Raw genomic sequence first — 20,675 nt, forward strand, 5'->3', positions numbered from 1 at the left:
GAACTCTCAAAGCTCTTTAATTACATCTAAAAGTCAAAGCAAAGAGTCACGTTAGCGCTGTACAAACTCCACAGTCTGACACACAGGTACCGATCGGACTCACACCGCTGCGCTATTCACATCCACCCCCCCACCCTGATCTCACACACACACTCTAAAATCTTCACTGATCAAGTAAAAAGCCAGGAGGAGCATTCAGAGTCTCGCCTGCAGAGTAAAAGCTTCAATAAAAAGTGTCATGAATCCCAGAGCTCCACTCAGCACCCCCACCCACAGCCCCACCTTAAAATGCCATCAGTACATGAACTTCTAAGCACACGTGGAAACAAAAAGGACAGCTGGATGCTGCAGGAAGGAAAAGTTGCGCTTGATCACAAAAATTCAAGTTTTCTTCTGCAGGATTTTGAAGGATGAGGAAAGGTAGGTGTGTGTGTGTGTGTGTGTGTGTGTGTGTGTGTGTGTGTGTGTGTGTGTGTGTGTGTGTGTGTGTGTGTGTGTGTGTGTGTGTGTGTGTGTGTGTGTGTGTGTGTGTGTGACCACTCAGACATCTTCCACTACAGGAGCTCGGTGACCCGACTCTTAAAGCTGACATTTAAAGTGTGGGTAAGTGCTCGAGGTGCTCCTCAGTCTCTATACGAACAACATGAGCTGCACCAAACAGCAACGTCCACACCAAGACCTGCAGTTCCTCTGACGTCCAGCAGAGGCCCCACACACTCCTAACGTCTACAGCCTGACAGACAAACTGTTCTGGTCTCTATACATCACTTCCCCTTTGTAACACCTGTGGGGCAGGGCTCTATAACTCACCTGTCTTAATTGGAGAAGGGCTTGTATAATTAGGGGTGTGGCCTCTGGACCAATAACATGGCTGCTGTGAGGTCACTAACAGGCTGTCCAAGAACACTGAGTGAAATCTGAGGGTTTAGATTGGATGTTACCGAGCAACAGCAAGTTCCTGTAGTGATAGACACACACACACGCATACTTTGACTCTTCGGCTCATTAACCCCCCCCCCCCCCCCCCCCAAAAAAAACAAAAAAAAACAAACAAAAAAAACCCCAAAAGGAAGAAAACAAAAGTCTTGGACTTTATTTTGGTCGTTTAACAAGAAGACGACAGCTGTCAGGGAGACTCGTCTGCAGTTCTCCGTCCTTAATAAAAAAGTCATAATAATAATGATGATAATAAATCCACTCATCACCTGGTCAGTAACAGCAGGAAGTGACCGCGCAGGCTGAATGTCGACCAATCGGCGAGTTTGGATGAAAGCATTACAGACACGATTGATCTCCGGTGTCTGAGTCATAGCGTGAAGTTGGCGGTCGGCGCGCTCACGCTGCAGCGTCGTTCCTGCACGGAGGACAAACGCCGCAGCTTCCTGGAACGTTTTGGTGTCGTTTCTACATTTAGAGCGTCGGTCAGTGCGGCGCCCACGTGACCTTTCACCCAGCTCGTAGGGACCGTAGCCCGAGAGAACCCCACGCCCCTGTGAAACCCCTAACCCCGCCCCCACCGGCTAAACATGTCGTGCAAACCCCACCTCGCAATCACCTTCACTGTGAACTGAGACCGCTCCGAGATGCAAACATCCAAACGTGATGAGGCGGACAGGAAACGACGCTCAGCTAACCCCCCCCCCCAAAGAAAAACAAAAAACAGACAAAATGTGGTTTCAGTGAGAACACACACACACACACACACACACACACACACACACACACACACACACACACACACACACACACACCTTGGTTAGCACCAAACACACTGTAGTGCAGCTGGGTGGGGTTGGTGGGGTGGGGAGGGGTCAGAGCAGGTGAATCTCCGCCTCCTCGTTGCCCTAACAGGAAGTGATTCTCCTCGTTTCCAGCCTTAAACACAAACATGTGTTCGATGAGCTGCAGCATTATTTCGAGACATGCAGGAGCTTCCGTTTGTTTAGTCGAGCGTGTGCGTTCAGTCATCGGTGGTCGCTCGCCGCCGTGCAGAGTCCTGCCTCAGGCACACGCAGCAGTGACACGGTACAAAAACGTAGTGCTGAGTTCAAACACTTCAATCACTATTTCACATCTAAGATAACGTCACATGGCACCAAACGCAGCACGTTGGAGTAAATGTGAAAGAAGCCACACCCCCACCCCTCCATCACCAGGCGCAGCGCGTCAGGAACCTCGACCTTCATCGTGCTGGGAGAGAATCAGGTGGGGAGGAGCTCCGTGCCTCCGTTCAAGTAGGAGCTCCTGTGAGGAATGATGACGGTCCAGCTTCGGTCTGGGTTCACGAGCGCCAACGCCACTCAACAGAAAGGCTAGGGGGAGGGGGGAGGAGAGGTCTTTGTGTCCCTTCGTTTCCAGGTGGGAGACCCTGTGTGGGGTCGAAGCAGCACCCATTTTGTGAGATAAGGCTTTGAGGAGCCCCCTTAACCGTCAGCCAATAGGAGGACTACCTGCTGTATGGGTCACCGGGGTAATTGTTGGGGCCGCCACCGCCAGGGAGGGGGCTGTGAGAGGAAGAGGAGGAGGGACCCGGCAAGGAGCTGTCGTCCGCCCGCCCGCCGTCGAACACGTCGTCCACGTCCACAGCCAGAGAGAGCGTGGGTGGCGACGGAGCCCACACGGGACCGAGCTGTTCGCTGGCCTGCGGGGCTGGGCGCAGGTTGGACTGGGGCTGCGAGGCGACGAGGAGCGGACCGGAGGTGCAGGGGGCCGTGGCGACGGGCTCGGCAGTGGGCCTGGAGGCGCCCGTCTGCGAGCCGCGGTGGATGCGGTGGCTGACAATGATGTTGTTCCCAAAGCCGCCCATCGAGGCCATGGTGGTGCTCTGCTCCCGCTGGACCACCGCCGTCATGCCGCCTTCAGCGATCAGCCGGCGGATTCGTGCCAGAGCGTCCTCGCCAGACCCGAACTCCGAAGACTCTCCTGAAGCAAAGAGAGCAACAGAGACAGCGTGAAGATAAACACGTGATCGTCATCGTGTCTCCCCTCAGGTCATCTGTTTATAAATATTCATCTTTAAATACAAACAGTCACAACATTTCACCCAAAACACACACGCACACACACACAGACACACACAGACAGACACGTGCACACACACACACAGACAGACAGACACAGACGCACAGACGCGCACACACACGCGCACAGACACGCGCACACACACAGACGCGCACACACAGACACACAGACAGACACGTGCACACACACACACAGACAGACAGACACGCGCACACACACACACACGCGCACACAGACAGACAGACACGCGCACACACACACACACACGCACACGCACACAGACACACAGGCGCGCGCGCACACACACACACGCGCACACGCACACAGACACACAGACGCGCACGCACACAGACAGACACACGCGCGCACACAGACACACACGCACAGACACACACGCACAGACACACACGCACAGACACACACACACACAGAATGTTTGATATAAATATTTGTAACAAAACAAACGAGGTAAAAACTGAGGATCAACATGGAGGCAGAAATGAGACGATGATGACGCAGTAACAGGTTATTATGAGGTCGTGTTGAGAAGTCAGTGGGTGGAGTACCAGCAGCGGTGGAGGTGCCGGTCTCTGCTTCAGCTGGGACTTCCTCCTGAGCTTGGCTGCTCTGAGACGCCTCCACCTGAGCCTGAGCTGCTCCACTGGTGGACGGAGCTTCAGGAGGGACACCTGGGAAGAAACACACCTGATGAGACCACACACACACACACACACACACACACACACACACACACACACACACACTTAAAGTGGACGGGTATTAACATCTTCATGGGGACCAGAAAAGTTTACTATACTTGTGGGGACAAACAGGCCTCGTGGGTCCTCACGAGTTTGAAGCATTTTTGAGACTCAAAATGTGGTTTTAGTGTCAGGGTCACAACTAGGTTACGGTTGGGTTTGGGGTCAGGGATTCATTTTTAATGGTTAGGTGCTAGGGAAACCATTATGTCAATGAAGGTCCTCACTAAGATAGATGAACGGGGTTGTGTGTGTGTGTGTGTGTGTCAGTACTCTGAGCAGGCTGCGAGGCGCTCGGCTCCGACAGCTCCCTCTCTGTTTGAGTCTCAGCGTTTTGCAGCTGGATGATTGGCGTCTGGGTTCCTTGCGATGTCACTGAAGGGGTGGGGTGTCGGGGCTGCAGGCCAATGGCGTTCATCAGTCCCATGTCTCTGCCCGGCGTCCAGCCCGAGCGGTTCGGCCTGAAAATGAATCACAGACCAATCAGAAACTCAAAGATCCAGACACGTAGCGATAAACTCTCACCAGCAGGGGGCAGCGATCGATGGAGAGGTGTGAGGAGACTGAGCTGTGTGAGTTTCTTTTTAGCCCCGCCTCCACGCTGTTCTTACCTGGTTCAGTTTCTGCCGAAGCTTTGAATCCATTTTCAAACAAATGTACAAAATGCAGCTTTAACCCTTCAAAGCCCAGCGTTTCGTATGTGTTTCTGTGAGCTTTCAGGCTTCTTCATCATCAGTGTGACTTCTTTACTCTCAAAATAAATGATATCAAAGTTTTTAATGACTAAATTGCAGAAATATGGTTATGTAACAAATTAGAATGCCTACATGCAGATTTGATATACTTTGTCTCAAGGTTCAAACACTCCACAACGTGAAGATTTCACGTTTCAGGTTTTAAAAGGGTCAAATAACCCGAGCGCCCGTCACCTGCGACGCCGACCACGCGTTACGAGCAGATAAAAAGCAGGCGCAAACATCGCCGCAGGCCCTGAACTCACCCCGGCCTGTCGGAGCCTCGGCTCCGGCTCGTTCCGCTGTTGTTGACGCTGAACAGTGGCTCGCTGCTTGACTCGCTGGGGCTCTCGCCGTCGCTTCGATAGAACCTACACACACACACACACACACACACACCCAAAGCTGGTCAGTTCACTTCCACTCAGGAAGCCTCACGGGGGGGGGGGCTTCGTGGACTCACACAACTGCATTAAAACACACTAATCGGGCTCTTCCAGTTAATGGTCTTCCTGCTCGGTTTGAGGATAATCAGATCAGAAGACGCGAGGGAGCTCTGAGAGCAGGACAGCTGAACGCGTGCTCGGTTATTTAACGTCACGCTCAGTCTGCAGCTTCTCATTCGCACAGTCAGCTGCAGAAGCCTGAATCTGCACGCCGACCTCCATCCCCGACCAGCGTTTTTGAGTCTGAGATGTCTGACTTAGCGGGACTTTGTTTTCGTGCCTGCAGACTCACACAGGCCGGCAGATCACCAGGTCTCCCTTGTTGGTTCCGTAAGCCAGTCCCATCCCTGGATCCGGCAGCCAGCGAGCAGAGTTGATGCTGACGTGGCGCCTCTGGTCCGGAGCCATGGGGTAGACCACGTTGAACACCATCTGAAACACAGACACACTGCAGCTGAAGCACATGCCACAGCAAAGCTGCGTAAAACCAGCTTTTCCCAAACGACGGGATGTGGAGCTCGTCCTGGATCTGAGCTCACCGCTCACTTTTGTTTTCTGGAACGTGGACTCTGCAGCGCGGGGAGCGTCCCATTCTCTGTGCTCAACTTTAGAGAATGTTCTCCTGAAAATAACGAAACACTGGCAGTGGGCGGTACTACTTGCTATTCAGGATTTTTTAAAAAGTTGACCTCTGACTAGGGCTGGGCGATATGGCCTAAAATCCATATCGCGATATAATTTTAAGCATGTGCGGTAACGATATATATCACGATATATTCTTTTCTTCTTTTGGCTGCAGAAATCTGTTAAAATGTTTTAGTACAACTGTGGTAAGCCGCACAGCTTGATGGATGGTCAGAGCATTACGGCTGCTGTAGTGAGGAGCTTCAGAGTAATCAGGGTCCAAAACTCCGTCAATTTCAGGTCCAAAAGTCAAACGAACACTGAGAGTTAAAAAACTCTAAATTCTTTCATCTTTAATTAAATCATCAGCGTTGCTGCTTTACCAGGTGTAACAATTAAGTTTAACATCCAGGCATCCATGAAAACAGAAGTTATTAAATTTAACGGAGTTAGAAGTTAACAGGAAGTTAGCTCGCTAGCTTCCACCCAAACATTTCATAGCATGTTCTGACAGAGATTTTTGAAACTAATTCAAACGTACAGCTCTGCTACCACTTCCAACATAAATGAAGACAGAAACTAAACAGCAGTGATGTTTGCAGGGTTACTGAAGTTGGGCTAGCTGGTATATAATGATGTGCTAAGTGATTGCTAGCGACACAGCTATGTTAGCATAACATTAGCACAGTGAAGCTGGAGGATGAACGCCAACTTTTTTCCACTCGATAAAAGTTAATGTGAGGGATTCTGGTGGTCAGGGACAAATGTAATCGCATAGCAGGATGCTGTACACGGGCCAAACTTCAGTCAGGAGAACAACTGAGATTATTCATCCACAATACGAGGTTAGTCATTAATATACTGCAACAACATGGGAACAGAGCAGCTGTGAGAGGATTCAACATTAATGAATCAATGTTACGGAAGTGGAGGAAGCGCAGTTTTTGGCTTTCCCCATATTTCAACAGTGCTTCATCTCTTTGCTGTGACTGTCGCCATCATTTGCAGATGATAATGGTTGTAGCCGCTGCGGTGCTTTCGACCAAAACAGGCGCAGCTTGATGACATCATCAACATGCGCTTTCGGGATAGCGCGATATAGTCAAAATCTCTATCGTTGGACAAATTTATATCGTTTCTATCGCCCACTCCTACCTCTGACCTTTACTGAGATTCAAACTCGCCTATGGTACCAATTTCTAAATCCTTCTCAGGTTATCAGACTCACACCCCAGCAGCCTTTTACAGTGAAACATGAAATAAGACTTGGTGAGTTTTCATGTATGTGGAGGAAAAATTCCCTTAAAAAAAATAAAAATAAATAAAAATCTGAATTTCACACAAACTCTTCAACTTGTCTGACATCATCATCGTTTACATGCTGCCCGCTGATCTGACATCAGTTTTTCGATTTGTCCTCTGTAAAAACAAACCTGACCCGCAGCTTTCTATCAAATAAATCTGAGGCCCCTCTCACCCTGATGGACGTCTCTCCTCCGTGCGGCTGCTGCAGGCGGAAGACTTGCGCCACCATGTGGTCAGTGGTGGGATGCAGCAGGATCCTGCGGGAGGCCAGGCCCACCATCACGTAACAGCCCATCGGAGACAAGCTGACGGAGATGGCGTTTGGACCTGAGGGAGAAAACACCGCTGTCACCGTCACCATCCTACAAACCTGGACGTGTGACAGAGAGAGCCGCCGTCTCTGTGAGGACGTACCGAATCGCTTGGTGTACAGCATCTCTCCCAGGTTGTGGGGGGCGAGCGAGTAGATGGCCAGGATGCCCTCGTCTGGGAAACCGCGCTGGCTGCTGGGAATGAAAACCGCCAGCAGCTGCCCGTCCGCAGAGATGTCACAGCTGGCGTCGTTGTAGATTTTACAGTTTGGCACCAGAACGTTGACTGAGGCTGTGGGGGGGGCAGAGAGACGGAGTCTGTGAGGCGTTCAGACAAACAGACTCAGAGCGGCTTGTTTGTTAAACCCCGTCAGAGTGGGTGACCTTTAACCCCTCCAAACCGGGCTGAGCAGGAACTGAACAGAAAAAGTTGAACTAAAGCGGAGGACTCAAACCCTCGGCCTCGCGCTGTCGTACCATTGCTGATCTCAGGAAGGTCAAACTTGGTGAAGTCCCACCACTGCAGGCGGTACGTGGTGTTGGCGATGTTGCTGGCGACCGCAGACTGACCGTCCCCGATCGACGCCCCTGTGGAGGACAGGAAACGGCGTCACTGGGCATGCTCGGTAACCCACATCTCCATTTGAAGAAAAAAAACAAACAAACAACTTTGTGGTCACCGTGTCCTGACGGAGGTCGGATATGAGCCGCCTTCTTTTTAAATAAAGGTGTGTGTGTGCATACCTGCGAGCACCCTGTTGACAGAGGAGTGTGTGGCGAGCCCGGGCTGCCCTCGCTCGTGGAAGATGCCGGCGTAGGGCAGGTACTCGGGCAGGAGGAATCGGCTGCAGGATGACAAACAGGAATGAGATGAGAACCAAAGCGGCGAGCGCGAGTTTACCAGGTTCAGCGGCGGGTTCGGAGCCAACTCACCGAGGGACGAAGCGGCCCAGCGAGGGCGCAGACATCCTGGCGTTTCGAGGCGTCCGGTGTCGCGTTCTGTCACTGTTGTCGCTGCAGAAACAAAGAGAAGGACTGAACAACCGCGACTCAACCAGCGTTCGGACGCATCAAAACTCGTTACTGCGGTGATGTCATTCATCGCTGTAATCACATGATCTGAACCCGCCAGCATCGCCAGTTTCCCGTCTTGGTTTTGATTAAACAAAAGTAAATTAAATTCAGCCTCTTCTGAAAACAACTGAATTTAGCTGTGGCCAATAAGAGGGCAGCTGAGACGCGCTGCACGCAAACATATCTACAGCGCGGTGAAAAGAGCCCCGCCCACCACGGGAGAAGCTGGGACGGAAACACGAGGACTCGAGTCAACAACATCAGGGCTGCACGCTGCGTTTCTACAGGACAGCTCAGAGCAGGGCACAAACGCCGTCTGTGGACCCGCCTACCTGACGGCACGTGACAATAATTTACGAGCTCACGTCTGATTTCAGCGATTTTAAACATCTGAGGAAAATTCCTGAACGGACTCCAGAACAGCGTTTTGTCCCGATTCATTTTCTAATCTTCGATGATGGACCGCCATTACACAGTTTTAACCACTCCTCCTAACGCACGCTCAATAATCCACCAGAGCCAAGGGCCAGGGCCCGTGGCCACGCCTTAATGATGATGTCACATCCTGGACAGGGAGGAACGCTGGTTTGAGTGAAAAGGGAAAGACCATCTCTGAATGGAGGAGGGGCCTAAGGGTACATCTGTCGCCATCTTACAAAGCTGTGATTGCAGCCATTCCCCAGCTCTCTGTGACTGGGACTGATGGTTATTGATCAGTGATCATAAACTGACCTCACAGCCTGTTGTTAGTTTCAGTCATTGTGCAAATAAGGTTGAAACCTGCAGTCACCTGGACCAGTGATGAAACGTCCCAGTGAACAGAATAAACTTCTGATTCGTTTTACTCGAAACGAGCCAACCTAACGAGCCAACCTAACGAGTGGCTGCGCTGACAGGATAAGACCGGCTCAGGTCACAGTGTGCTGTGTGAGCCATGAGAGGAAGACGACTGAAACTTACTCGAGATCCTCAAAGTCCACGTCGCCACTGTCCATGGAGCTGGGCGGGTTGCTGGCCGGGCTGTCCGACGAGGAGGACGACATGGCCCGCAGCCGGTTCTGCTGGTAGCGGAGCGAGCGCTGGCGAATGCTGTCGCGCCTCGACAGATACTGGATCATCCTCTGAGCGTAGTAAGCTGCTGGAGAAAGCCTGCACAGCAGAGGGCAAAAACTCTTTATCAGCAAGCGTCTGCAGAAACCTCTCAAACTCTGACCTCGACAGAGGCAAACCCAGCGACCTCGGCTTTGTCCATCATTTACCCAGAGACACAAGCGTGTGCAGCAGCTCACATTTAACCCCCGCTGCAGCGTTCAGGTCTTATTGGTGGGCGTTCACTTTTTGACACTGTAATTTTTATTGATAGTTTTGTCACAGTTTAAACATAGACATGTATTGCATTACAGGAGAAATAACCATGCAAACACACAGTGAAAACAAACAGAACTAAAGCGAACAAAAGGTGTGGGTGCTAATTCTAATCAACTACCGCATGCCTGCCTTTACTCCGCAGCATACATACTCCAGCTTATATACGTACTTTTATACGGGCATGCATCAATAGATATACAGAGTTATAGACCTTAGATGTTTTGTTCGTTCAGTAACTTTCCTTGGTGCCATATAATGTCCACTTCTCCCACTTAGCAACGAAAATATCTTCCTTTAATTTGAGAATGTAAGTCATTTTTTCCATTGCACAGATTTCTCCAACAATATTTAACCAGTCTTTTGATGAAGGCAGATCCAGTTTGTACCAGTTTCTTGTTATAGCTTTCTTTGCAGCTATCAATAGGATTTTTGTCAAATACAAGTCGTCGTACAGAACATACTCTCTATTAAAGCTGCAAGCAGCGTTATGAGGGCCCTCGCACCCCCGGCACGTCGAGCCACTGCCAACACCTCAAACCGGCACGTCCGATGTGATGTCACATTGATGGATTTCATGCTTTTAATCACCAGCTAACATTTCATCTTATTCAACCAGGATTATAGTCATGCCACTAGGTGGCGCTCTAACCATTATTGACAAATAGCATAACAAACATTTCCAAGCTCGAGTCTCATCACACCTGCGACCTTTGGGAGAGATTGGACATTGTGTTTTTTAGTGACAGCAGATTACTGCTTTTTGCGAGTGATTGAAACTCCACGTGCCGCCATGACCACCCCGTTTCCCTGAACGGAAAAAGCTTCGCAATTTAACATCACAAAGGTCTTTAGATTCCACACACTGAAGAATGCTTCAATATGATGAAATCCCTTGGAGGAGTTCGTCAAAGTATGAGGCCTGAAAAGGGGGGAAAATGTCATCAAAATTACACATTAATTTTAAAATGGCTGACTTCCTGTTGGATTTGGGATATTGCTCCAAGAGACTTTTTTGTACATCTTGATATCTTACACAAGCTTACCAAGTGTCAGACTCATAGATAAAACACAGAGCAGGGGCTGATGTTTTGAAATATTGTAGGGGGCGCTGTGGAGCCATTTTGCGCTATTCAAGGAAAATGGTTACATAACAACAAAGCCTTCATCCATTTGGAGGTGTGCGCCAAATTTCAAGCCTCTATAAACTTTCCAAGCCCCTCAAAAGCCACTTCATTTTTCACGGTGAACAGCGTTGCCACCAGGGTGCGCCGTTCAGTTTAAAGTCACAATTTTTGCACTGAAGCATCACGAGGGACTGATGGTGATATTCACCGCTTTTCAGGTGGCCACGATCAACCTGTGAAAATCAGTACAACAAAGTTAAAGCCATGACATTTCCTGTTGCCACTAGGTGGCGCTGTCCGTATTTCCGACAATGGGCACATCAATCTGTTCAGGGCGGGTCTGACATCATGCCTGTAAAGTCTGGTACTGATCAGACTGGATTTCATTGAGTTATACTAATTTGTTTCTTCATGGCGTGACATCAAAGTTCGCCATGCTGCTGGGGTCACACCCTTTCGTGAAAACTCACAGTTTTCACTGTAACCCAAGACCAACTCCTTAAGGCTTTCCTGGAGAAATTTGAGGCTGCAGATGTCACCCTTCACTATACTGTACCCCAAAGTGTAAAACATGACATTTCCTGTTCCCACTAGGTGGCGCTGTCCTTGATGTCAAATATGGCAGTTGAAATATGTTCAGGGGTGGAGCCTTATCATATGTGTTCACTTTGGTCAAGGTCAGAAAATGTATGACAAAATGAGAGGCAATAAGATTTTCATGGCGAGTCATCGAAATTCGCCATGGCGCCACGGCCTCATGGTATTGTGAAAACTCAAAAGCTCCGCAATTTAACATGGCACAAGGGTGTAGTTGACACTGTCCAAATTTGAAGTTTATAGGACCAAATCCCAAGGAGGAGTTCGTTAAAGTACAAGGCATGGAAACGGTAAAATCAGAGCCAAAATGTCACCTTCAATCCAAAATGGCGGACTTCCTGTTGGGTTTGCGTCAATGGGCCCACAGACTTTTTTGTTCGTCTTGGCATGATACACATGTGTGCCAAATTTCATACATGTAGCTCAAACCATGTGGTCGTAGGGCTGCATTTAACAAGGCATAGGTGGCGCTCTAGAGCCATTTCCCAGTGCTCATATGTAAAACCATTAAAATACAAAATTTTTCACCAGACCTGGCATGTGTGCAAAATTTCATGAGTTTTTGAGCATGTTTAGGCCCTCAAAAAGGCCCTTGTTTGGGGTGAATAATAATAATAAGAAACGGAGCAGATACAATAGGGCCTTCGCACTCTCGGTGCTCGGGCCCTAAATATTCCCAAGATATACAGTTTTAAAATTGTGTGGTAATTGATAGCCCAAGATATTGCCTATTACAAGAGTCATGTTCTTCCAAAAGTTATGCAGTTTCAGGCACTCCCAAAACACGTGCGTATGGTGTGCTTCCATGTTACCACATCTTCTCCAGCATGGCAAACTGTCTTGAGTCTGTTTACTTTTGATTTTTGGTGTAATAAAGAATCGAGTAAGATGTTTCCACCCAAATTCTCTCCAGCATCTTGAGTTAGTGGTTGTGTTCTGGGTGTCACACATATCTAACCATTCCTCAGTTGAGATATCAGTTTTTATTTCCTGCTCCCATTTATTTTTTATGTATTCAGTTGATGTTGCCGTGCTCTCTCTTAGATTTTTATATAGTACAGAAATCTCCTTGAATTGGAGGCCCCTGTATGATTTAATTATACAATTCAGGATGCCATAAGACTTACGCGAACTTCGTACTTCCTTTGAAAAGTAGTCTCTGAGTTGCAGGTACCGGTAAAAATCGGTTTTCTGTAGACTATACCGATCTTTTAAATCTTGGAAACTCATCAAATGGCCATCTTTCATTACTGTACAAATCGCTGTTATTCCTTTTTGTTCCCACTTCCTGAATCCGGCGTTCACATTTTTAAGAACTAGTTTAATGAGCTCAACGTGTCAGCAGCTTTTTCTACGTTTAGATCTGTGTGATGTCACAGAGAGCAGACACCTCTAATGCGGTCCAGTGTGAGATAAAGGAGGATTATTCTGAACTGCGACTCATGCCAAGCTGGCCTGGGAGAGTTAAATCAAAGCCCATATTGAACCTAGACTCGAGGTACACGGCGGTGCTTCTGTACCTGGCTGGGTCGGGGTAGATGGGGTGGTCTCTGGAGCCGGACATGTCGTAGCGAGACAGTGACAGGAGAGAGGATTCCAGCAGCCGCCTGGGCGAGAAACAGAGGCACACAGAGCGCGCTCAGTGTTCGAGACACAGATGGTAGCTGATTATAAGCACTGCTTTCATGCTCAGCTAACTGTGTGATATCAAGCAGATAGACTCCAAAGTCACCCTCACAGTGCTGCCTTAAACCTGCATTCTTCCTAAAGCCCAGCAGGGGGCTGAGCTCAGCTCAGCTAACACTCTCCTGGTGAGTTCACGAGTAAAACAAGAGGCTCGTTTAGGAGCTACGGTCCGATGGAAGGACCAGAATCTGACCTCATAAAGCTGCGATGGTGAAAAGAAAAGGTGACGTACCTCCTGAGGGAGTCCTCGTCTGGCGGGTCGACGGGCATTTCTTGGCTTAAGGCCTCTGGTGGCTCCGCCGGCCGGCCTGACGCAGCCTGCCGGTACACCCTCTCCCACTGCGCTGTGTCCTGGTTGTACACCAGGCCCACCGTCTGCTCCCCGGGCTGGGTAGAGGACGGGGCAATGGGGAAGGCCACTCCTGTTCCTCCCACTGTTGCTGCTGGGGGAGGCGGCTGCTCGCTGGACTCAGGAGGCGCCCTCCTCTCCTGTGTTTGGACTTCTAGCATCCTTCTGGCCTCATCGGGCTGCCAGTGAGAGGAAGGAGAGGGAAAAGAAGCAGAGGAGGAAGAGGGAGGCTCCAGCATGGAGGTGGAGGCGGAGGAGGTCTTGCGCTCCCAGCGCTGGGAGTCGTGGTTGAAGGTGAGCAGGTTGTGGCAGGCCCGGCAGCGGTTCAGGTGACCACGGGAGGCGGGGGGAGGGACGTTGTTCTCCAGGCTGTGGGAGCTGGGGGGCGGGGGGAGGGGAGGCTGGTAGTGGATGATGGTGGGGGTGGAGGAGGATGAGGAAGGCCCGGGCCGGTCCGGGTCCATGTTGTTGTTGAGCAGTTCCTGACTCTGCTCCTGGCCTCCGTCGGCCATGGCGCCGCCCAGCGCCGGCTCCATGTCGATGGGGCCGATCTCCAGGAAGTAGCGGCTCAGGTTGCACTGCAGCACGTTGCGGAAGGAGGCCGTGTTACCACGGGCACTGTCCCAGAACGGGTGATGCCCGCTGCTCGTGCTGGCGGTATCCCGGGCTCCGGGCTCTCCCTGCTGGGGGAAACCCCGCCCCTCGGTGGCGGAGGTGTAGACGGGGGAGTGAGAGGAGCCCTCCTGCTGGCGGAGCACAGACAGAAGGCTGATGGAGGAGGAGGCGGAGGTTCTGGGAGGCAGCATGCCAGGATTTATCCCCCCCTCCCTCACACTCAGCAGGTTGCGAGTCCAGTCGGGTGCCGGTCTGGGCGTGGAGTGTGGCTCGTGGCCGCCCGGAGGGGCGGGGTTAAGAGAAGCGCCGGCGCTGTAGTAGACAGAGGTAAAGGCGGAGGTTCGCTCCGAGGGCTGTCTGGGCTCAGTACGAGCTGAGGAGAAGGTGGAGGCCGGGGGAGGCTGGAGTGAGTCCGATGATGCCCGTGGATCGGGCGGAGGCACAGAGGCTCCGTCTGGCTGGGGCGCCGTTCGACTGATGGAGCAGCGACTGCACATGCACACCATGCCCAGGTGCTGGGTGCAGCCGGGCAGGGGCGGACCGCGCTCCGAGCTGGGGTACTGGGCCAAAGGGATGCTGGGAGACTCGGCCATGTTACTTCCATTTTCCCCGAGAGGCCGCGGCTGCTCGCCTCCGGCCTGAGCCCCAGGGGAGCGGGACGACAGGATGTGGAGGAAGTTGTGGAGGATGGGCGTGCGGCGAACCGGCTGGGAAGGCAGGAAGGAGCGCTGACGGAAGTGAGGCATCTCAACGCTGTCCATGGGAACCTCCGAGTCCTCCTCGCCCTAAAGGAGGCAAAGAAGAAGAAAACACCTGATCACTGAAGGCAGGTTAAACGGCAGAGACAGGACGACCTCTTCTACTTGTCACCCAAAACCTGCCATGGTGATGTCATCCTCAGCAAACGCATCTGCAGTCACCTCCCAGAAAAATCAACCAATCGTAACACAGACACAGGAAAACTGTAACGACCAAACCGAGGATCCACACAGGAGCGAGGGGGCAGGTCCACCTGACTCGGTGCTAGCTGTGCCTCAGACCTCTCAGTGCTCGGCACGCCCTCAGCTCCATGACATAATACAGCGTGATGTTCTTTTTTGCATTACTCGCTCTCTTGGTGAGGTGTGCAGCTGAGGTTGTAGGTGAACCATGGCGGTCATCCTCTGAAACATGACGCTACCTCGCTAAGAAATGGCTTCAGATCATCTTCGTACCTGCTGATTGGATGGATTCACGATCGCCGTGAGCAGGTTGTGACCGAGAGGGTCGAAGCGTACCAACCTGACAGACACAGAGAAGAAGTCGATGAAAACACCTGGCTCCAGCGATATGTTAATAAAAACGTAACAGCAGCACGCTCCGTTATTACTGTCACGTCATGCACACGCTCAGACTCGACCTCTGACCAGCGGCCGTGTTTAACCCACCGCACTCTCTCCGTGTCGCTGCCCGTTTTCACCACGGCGAAGGGCTCGGGGCGGCTCCAGTCCCAGAAGTGGAGCTCATTGTTGGTGGCGATCAGGAGCAGCTGAGCAGTTGGGTGGAAGGCCAGGGAGGCGATGGCGACGTTGCTCTCGGTAAACCAGCTCTCACTCCCGCCCTGCAGAACACAGTTACTCAGTTACGTCTGATGTAGAGCAGCGCGATACGACCAAAAATATTTATCACCATATACATTTGAAAATCTGCGATAACGATATAACTGACACGAGACAAAATACTTTACAACTCCACAACTTTATTAGTGCAAAAAACCCAAATCAATGTATCTTCACTTAAACAAGCAGCTGTTTTTTATCTGCATTAAAGTTATATAAACATTTAACAGTGCAAATGCAAACTCCTCGCTGACAGTTTAACCAAAAGGCATTTCAGTGGAAACTGGCCGACACATCCTCAGCATAACCATGTATAACATCCACAAACCTTAAAAAGAGGTTAAACACACACAATACGGTAACATTATGTTGAAGCACAGCACGTATCACTCCGCGAGGCTCCGCCTACGATAGCCGTAACGCTCCCACAATCCATCAAGCGGTGCGGCTTCGTAGCTCAGCAAAGTCGTACTGAAACATTTGACAGATTTTCGAGCGCCGTGCACATAAAATCGTTTCGAGGTCAGTAACACAACCAGAGTTCATACATAAGGCACACGGGATTATAAGGGGCTCTGTCGACTTTCAGAAAAATCAAAGGATTGATTTTAAGTGTGACGTATTTTCCAAACAACACGGTAATAACGACGGCCCGCTAGCATGCGCTACCAAAAATAGTGCTTTGTTGTGTATCTGACGGACGAAAGCTAAACCAGTTCCACACCAGTGAAGCTGCAGCATTTTTACAAACCAGTTCAGGTTCATCGTTTCATTCAACGATTTGCTTTCACTCTCCTCATTCTGTGTCGCCTCCATGTGCGTATGTAAACAAAGGCGCTGCACATGCGCGTTTTACCCATATTCTATCGCCATATTTCATTTTCCTAACGTTGCCCAACATTACACCGGTAGTACCGTGACATGATACGGCCCAGCCCTAGTCTGATGTCCCGCTGCGTGAGCGAGGACACTCCAGAGTGCAGCTCGACAGAAACACCGACTCCATGTCCTCATCAACAGGCTGACATGAAAGCATTTAGCACCCTGCCCGACTGCTGCACTGCTGTACAATGTTGGGGGGAGGGGGGGGGGGTACTCACATGCAGGTCCCAGATCCGGACTTCGCCATCAAGGCACCCAGAGGCCACCAGGCCAGGAATTGTGGGGTGAAAGGTCACACACCAGGGGGTTCTACGGTGGCCCACTAAGGAATGTAGGCACTTTCCAGTCTTCACCTCTGTTATGTAAATGTTGTGGTTGACGTGGGTCGAAGCCATGAGGGTCCTGCAGACACAACGTTTCCTCTGAAAGGCCCAGCTGAGACTCTTTACTCCAGTAAAGAGTCTCAGCTCCACCTACTCCACCTCAAACTCAACTATATACACTTTAGCTCATTTGTGTCTTTTTGGTAAAGTATCCTGATTAAACACCACTACATCGATAATACTCTGGTAAAAAGATCCAGTACTGATGGAGTCTCCGCCTCCACCTGTGCTCTGACTTCACTCACCTGTCAGGGCTGAAGGCCAGCAGGAAAGTTGAGCGAGGGCTGTCCGGCAGCTCCACCTTCTGTTGGAGACACAAACATTCACAGTCAGTGGGAAGCGCTCACAAGCACACACTCAAACACATCAGCAACGCCGCCTGCTACGAACAATCCGACCGCTCCCCACCAACGCCCTCCTGAGCCCTGCGGGCTGGAACTGGACGATTTTGTTTTCAGTTCCTCCCCACAACGCTCTGACCCCCACAGCTCTCACTTCTCTAATGTGCAGCAGAAGCGCCTCAGACGGGCATATTTGTCCCACTGTGGCCAAAGCTGGTAGGCAGGCGTATCCTGGTGTTAAACGGCCTCCATCACATACATCCCAGCAGCTGCTGGGAAAACTCAAGGAAAAACAAAGTTGATAAAAACTGATTCGGACCCATTTTTAACGATGATTCTTATCTGAAAAGCACTGATGAGTGCGTCACCACACAAACAGGAGGAAGGCACAGAGCCATCAGAAAGCCTGAGCAATAAAAGCTAAATTATTAGCATGTCATTTGGGAGTAGGCTGTAGGGGGCGCCGTCTGAAAACGGTTTGGTTCTTAGAGGAAAGAAGAAGCTGAAACTTGCCTGACTCTGCCATTTCATCCAGCGGACTTTCTCCTCCACCAGGAGCTGCAGGAGGCGCTGCGAGCCAAAGATCTGCGAGCCGCGCTCCCGGCTGGACAGGATCCGGACAGAGTTCCTCTGACGAGACGCCATGATGCTACCGGTGTCCTCGGCTGATTGGCTGCTCACTCCCGCTGCTGCCAATCCGACGCCATGCAGAGTCTGGGCTGAGAAAAACAACCTGAAATAAATCGAGCTGAAAGAAACGGTTACTATGACGCTGCGGCGCGAAGTTGAGGCCAGGAGAGCGAGGGGGCGGGCTTTGGGCAGGAATGTCTGAACCATGAATTTCTGATTTTGTGTCAGAATGAAAATAATCATCAGCTGCTGTGTTAGTGTGAAGTCAGCTGGACTCTTTCATCAGTGATGGTTTCATTTCCACACTTTTTCCATCAAATTCACCAAAATTATGAAAACAAGTTTTTAATAATTTGGCCTTAAAGGTTTATTTACTCAAAAACAGGAGTGAGCCAGTCACACACAAACCCAGATTTATCAGCTGACTGATCTCAATCCATCACTCGGCGTATTAAAACTATATTAAACTGATAAGAAGAGCAGCGATGATGGCTGAAGGTCGCACCATTAAATGGCCTTCATCAGCCGAGCTTCAGTAAAGATCAGTTTACCGTCAGAACACATCAGAATCGTCTCTCAGCAGCTGGGAAGGTTTCACTGGTTTCACTGGTCGCCTGCAGCTGGAACAGATGCTGCAAACACATTTACTGACGACGCTGAAGCTGAGCTTCCATTTAAAACTTAGACCCAAATGGCGCGTGCAGCTGCAGGACGAGGGAGCGCCGTCAGCGTCACCAACCGGTGGAGATCATTTAAATCTAACCATGTGTGATTTTCAGCACAGTAAGAAAACACTCGGATTTCATGGCGTCACACGCTCCACGGCGCCACCTACAAAATTAGACCCCACTACTGAAAAGAGGAACGTGCCGAGCCCGGACAGGAAGCTGGAGACATCCTGCAGAGACTTTGCTGCTTCCTCACCCCCACCTTTGAACCTTTCCTTTCACTGTTGCTGCCATCCTTCTGTCACACATCTCCACCCACACTCTCTTTGGATGGTCGACCAAACTTAAACCCTCATTACCTCGGCTCCTTCCACCACCTTCAGAGCATACCTCCACCTGCTCCTCCTGTCAGCCTGTCCAGCACCACTGCAAACAGGAAGAAGCTCAGAGCAGATCCCTGACGTAATCCCACCCCCACCTTCAACACATCTGTCTCTCTGAGCGCACACCTCACCACTGCCTCTGTCCTCACACATGCCCCGCCCTCAGATGCGTCCTCGTGCAGCACCACAGTGACCTTCTCTAAACTTTCCATCAACACTCAAAGCAAACATCACGTCTGTAGAGCATGAAGCCACACTGCTGCTCACGGATCATCAGCTCTCTTCTTGCCCAGCTTCAACATCTCTTCCTCACATCTTCATCCCTCTGCAGTTACTACAGCTCAGCCTGTTCTTCAGGACCAGCACACGTCTTGTATGTTAAACAGCCTGCCCTCTCTCCTGGATATCTCCACACCTGCACAGGTATGTCATTAGGACCAACCACCTTTCCCCTCCTCCTCACTAGTCCTCTGCACTTCCTGGTTCACTAACTAGCTTTCATCCATTCCAAGTACCACTTCCATCGTTGCGGTACAGTCTTTTCAGTCATTAGTAGTCTGCATCTCTGTCCGTAATTACTCCAACCTGCTGCGCATCCTTTCCATCTCCATCCTCTGTGCCCAGCCAATCAATACCAGTCCGTCTCTCCATCCTCAGTGTCTAGCCTCTCATACAGCTCACTGTAAGTCTTTCCTGGCCTCCCAGTACCCCCGTCTTTTTTCATCCCACTTTTTATGTACCAGCCACTTGATCTAAATATTATCCTGTTACCACAGATACTGCTGGCGCAGTAATTATCACAGTATTTGTACTCTGAGACACACAACACTTCACAGTTTCAGTTCTGAGGGAGTCTGTCTCTGTGTGTCACTGTGCTCCTCTCATGAAGAGTTATGTGCAGACTGATACCAGCTGTGCTCAGTCTCTACAAACATCTGCTTTGGAACAAACAGCTGTTTTTGTTTTTTACATGAGCTTAGTCAGGCTGTTTGTTTCGTCTGTACAGGGTCTGAGACCCACAGACCCGGTGATTTAACGTCATCACTTTGCAATTTGCCAGGTGAGGCTGTTCTGGTTCCTCAGGTGACCCTAACCCAGAGCTGAGGCGCGTGAACCTGAAATAAAGAGGTTCGGAGGCAGAAACGTCATCACCGTGAACACACCTGTCACAGTCCGAGTCAAATGATAAAAATACAGAAATGTTTCAGCTTCACACAGCTGACTGTGAGCCTGAGGGCCTCCAGCCGGCACAAAGCCTCACACCCCCGCTCTGCTCACGGAACCAGAGCCGCGGTGAAGCGAGCAGAACCCAAGAGTGGACCTCAGCTGATCGGAACCGTCCGAGGAGCCCCTCAGCGCCTACATGTAGCTCCCAGGCAGCGTCGTGCCGAACCGAGCCCACAGATCCAACACTTTCACCCGCCCGGAGTCCATTCAGAGAGCAAACAGGGCGTGAATGAGAGGCTGCTGCTGTGAGCCGGGCCTACCTTCTTTTATAGATCCATTGCGGCGCTAAGAGCTACTGAACAGCTAGCTCGGCCAAAACGGAGACCGTGACCAACGAGCGCCGGTACGCTAAGATCCTCCGCTTTATCCCGATCTTCTACCGAGCACCGACCGCTGGCCTCAACGGGCAGCGCTCGTATTACAAGACGGGGGCGAACAGAGAAGCTTTTCTAAGGCATTGGTCCGATTTTAAAGAGGCTGCCCGACGTCAAACTGCTACTGCGTAACCTGCTAGCTGTTCGCTAGCCACATACTCAGACCTACCAACA

At 50.8% G+C, this 20,675-nt stretch overlaps 1 protein-coding gene across 2 annotated transcripts; it reads right to left on the reverse strand.

The window, feature by feature from the left end:
- Positions 1-469: 469 nt before the first annotated feature.
- On the reverse strand, positions 470-20,673 carry ambra1b (autophagy/beclin-1 regulator 1b). 2 transcript variants are annotated; one of them, XM_085415117.1, is made up of 19 exons: positions 20,388-20,673; positions 17,733-17,933; positions 17,124-17,182; positions 16,714-16,897; positions 15,443-15,615; positions 15,230-15,296; positions 13,284-14,800; positions 12,886-12,972; positions 9,237-9,425; positions 8,136-8,216; positions 7,947-8,047; positions 7,680-7,790; positions 7,306-7,494; positions 7,064-7,218; positions 5,255-5,394; positions 4,783-4,887; positions 4,056-4,243; positions 3,588-3,710; positions 470-2,922 (listed from the first exon to the last, which is right to left on the reverse strand). In XM_085415117.1, the coding sequence occupies exons 2-19, from the start codon at positions 17,862-17,864 to the stop codon at positions 2,447-2,449; spliced, it is 4,077 nt and encodes a 1,358-aa protein (XP_085271243.1). In that variant the 5' UTR covers positions 17,865-17,933; positions 20,388-20,673; the 3' UTR covers positions 470-2,446. The 2 variants fall into 2 exon arrangements, with proteins under 2 accessions (XP_085271243.1, XP_085271242.1); XM_085415116.1 differs by having other exon boundaries at positions 17,733-17,938.
- Positions 20,674-20,675: the final 2 nt, after the last annotated feature.

This window comes from Rhamphochromis longiceps, linkage group LG7, assembly GCF_057381845.1.
Source record: "Rhamphochromis longiceps isolate RC_006_pf linkage group LG7, R_longiceps_female_GT1.1, whole genome shotgun sequence".
NCBI classification, from domain to species: domain Eukaryota; kingdom Metazoa; phylum Chordata; class Actinopteri; order Cichliformes; family Cichlidae; genus Rhamphochromis; species Rhamphochromis longiceps.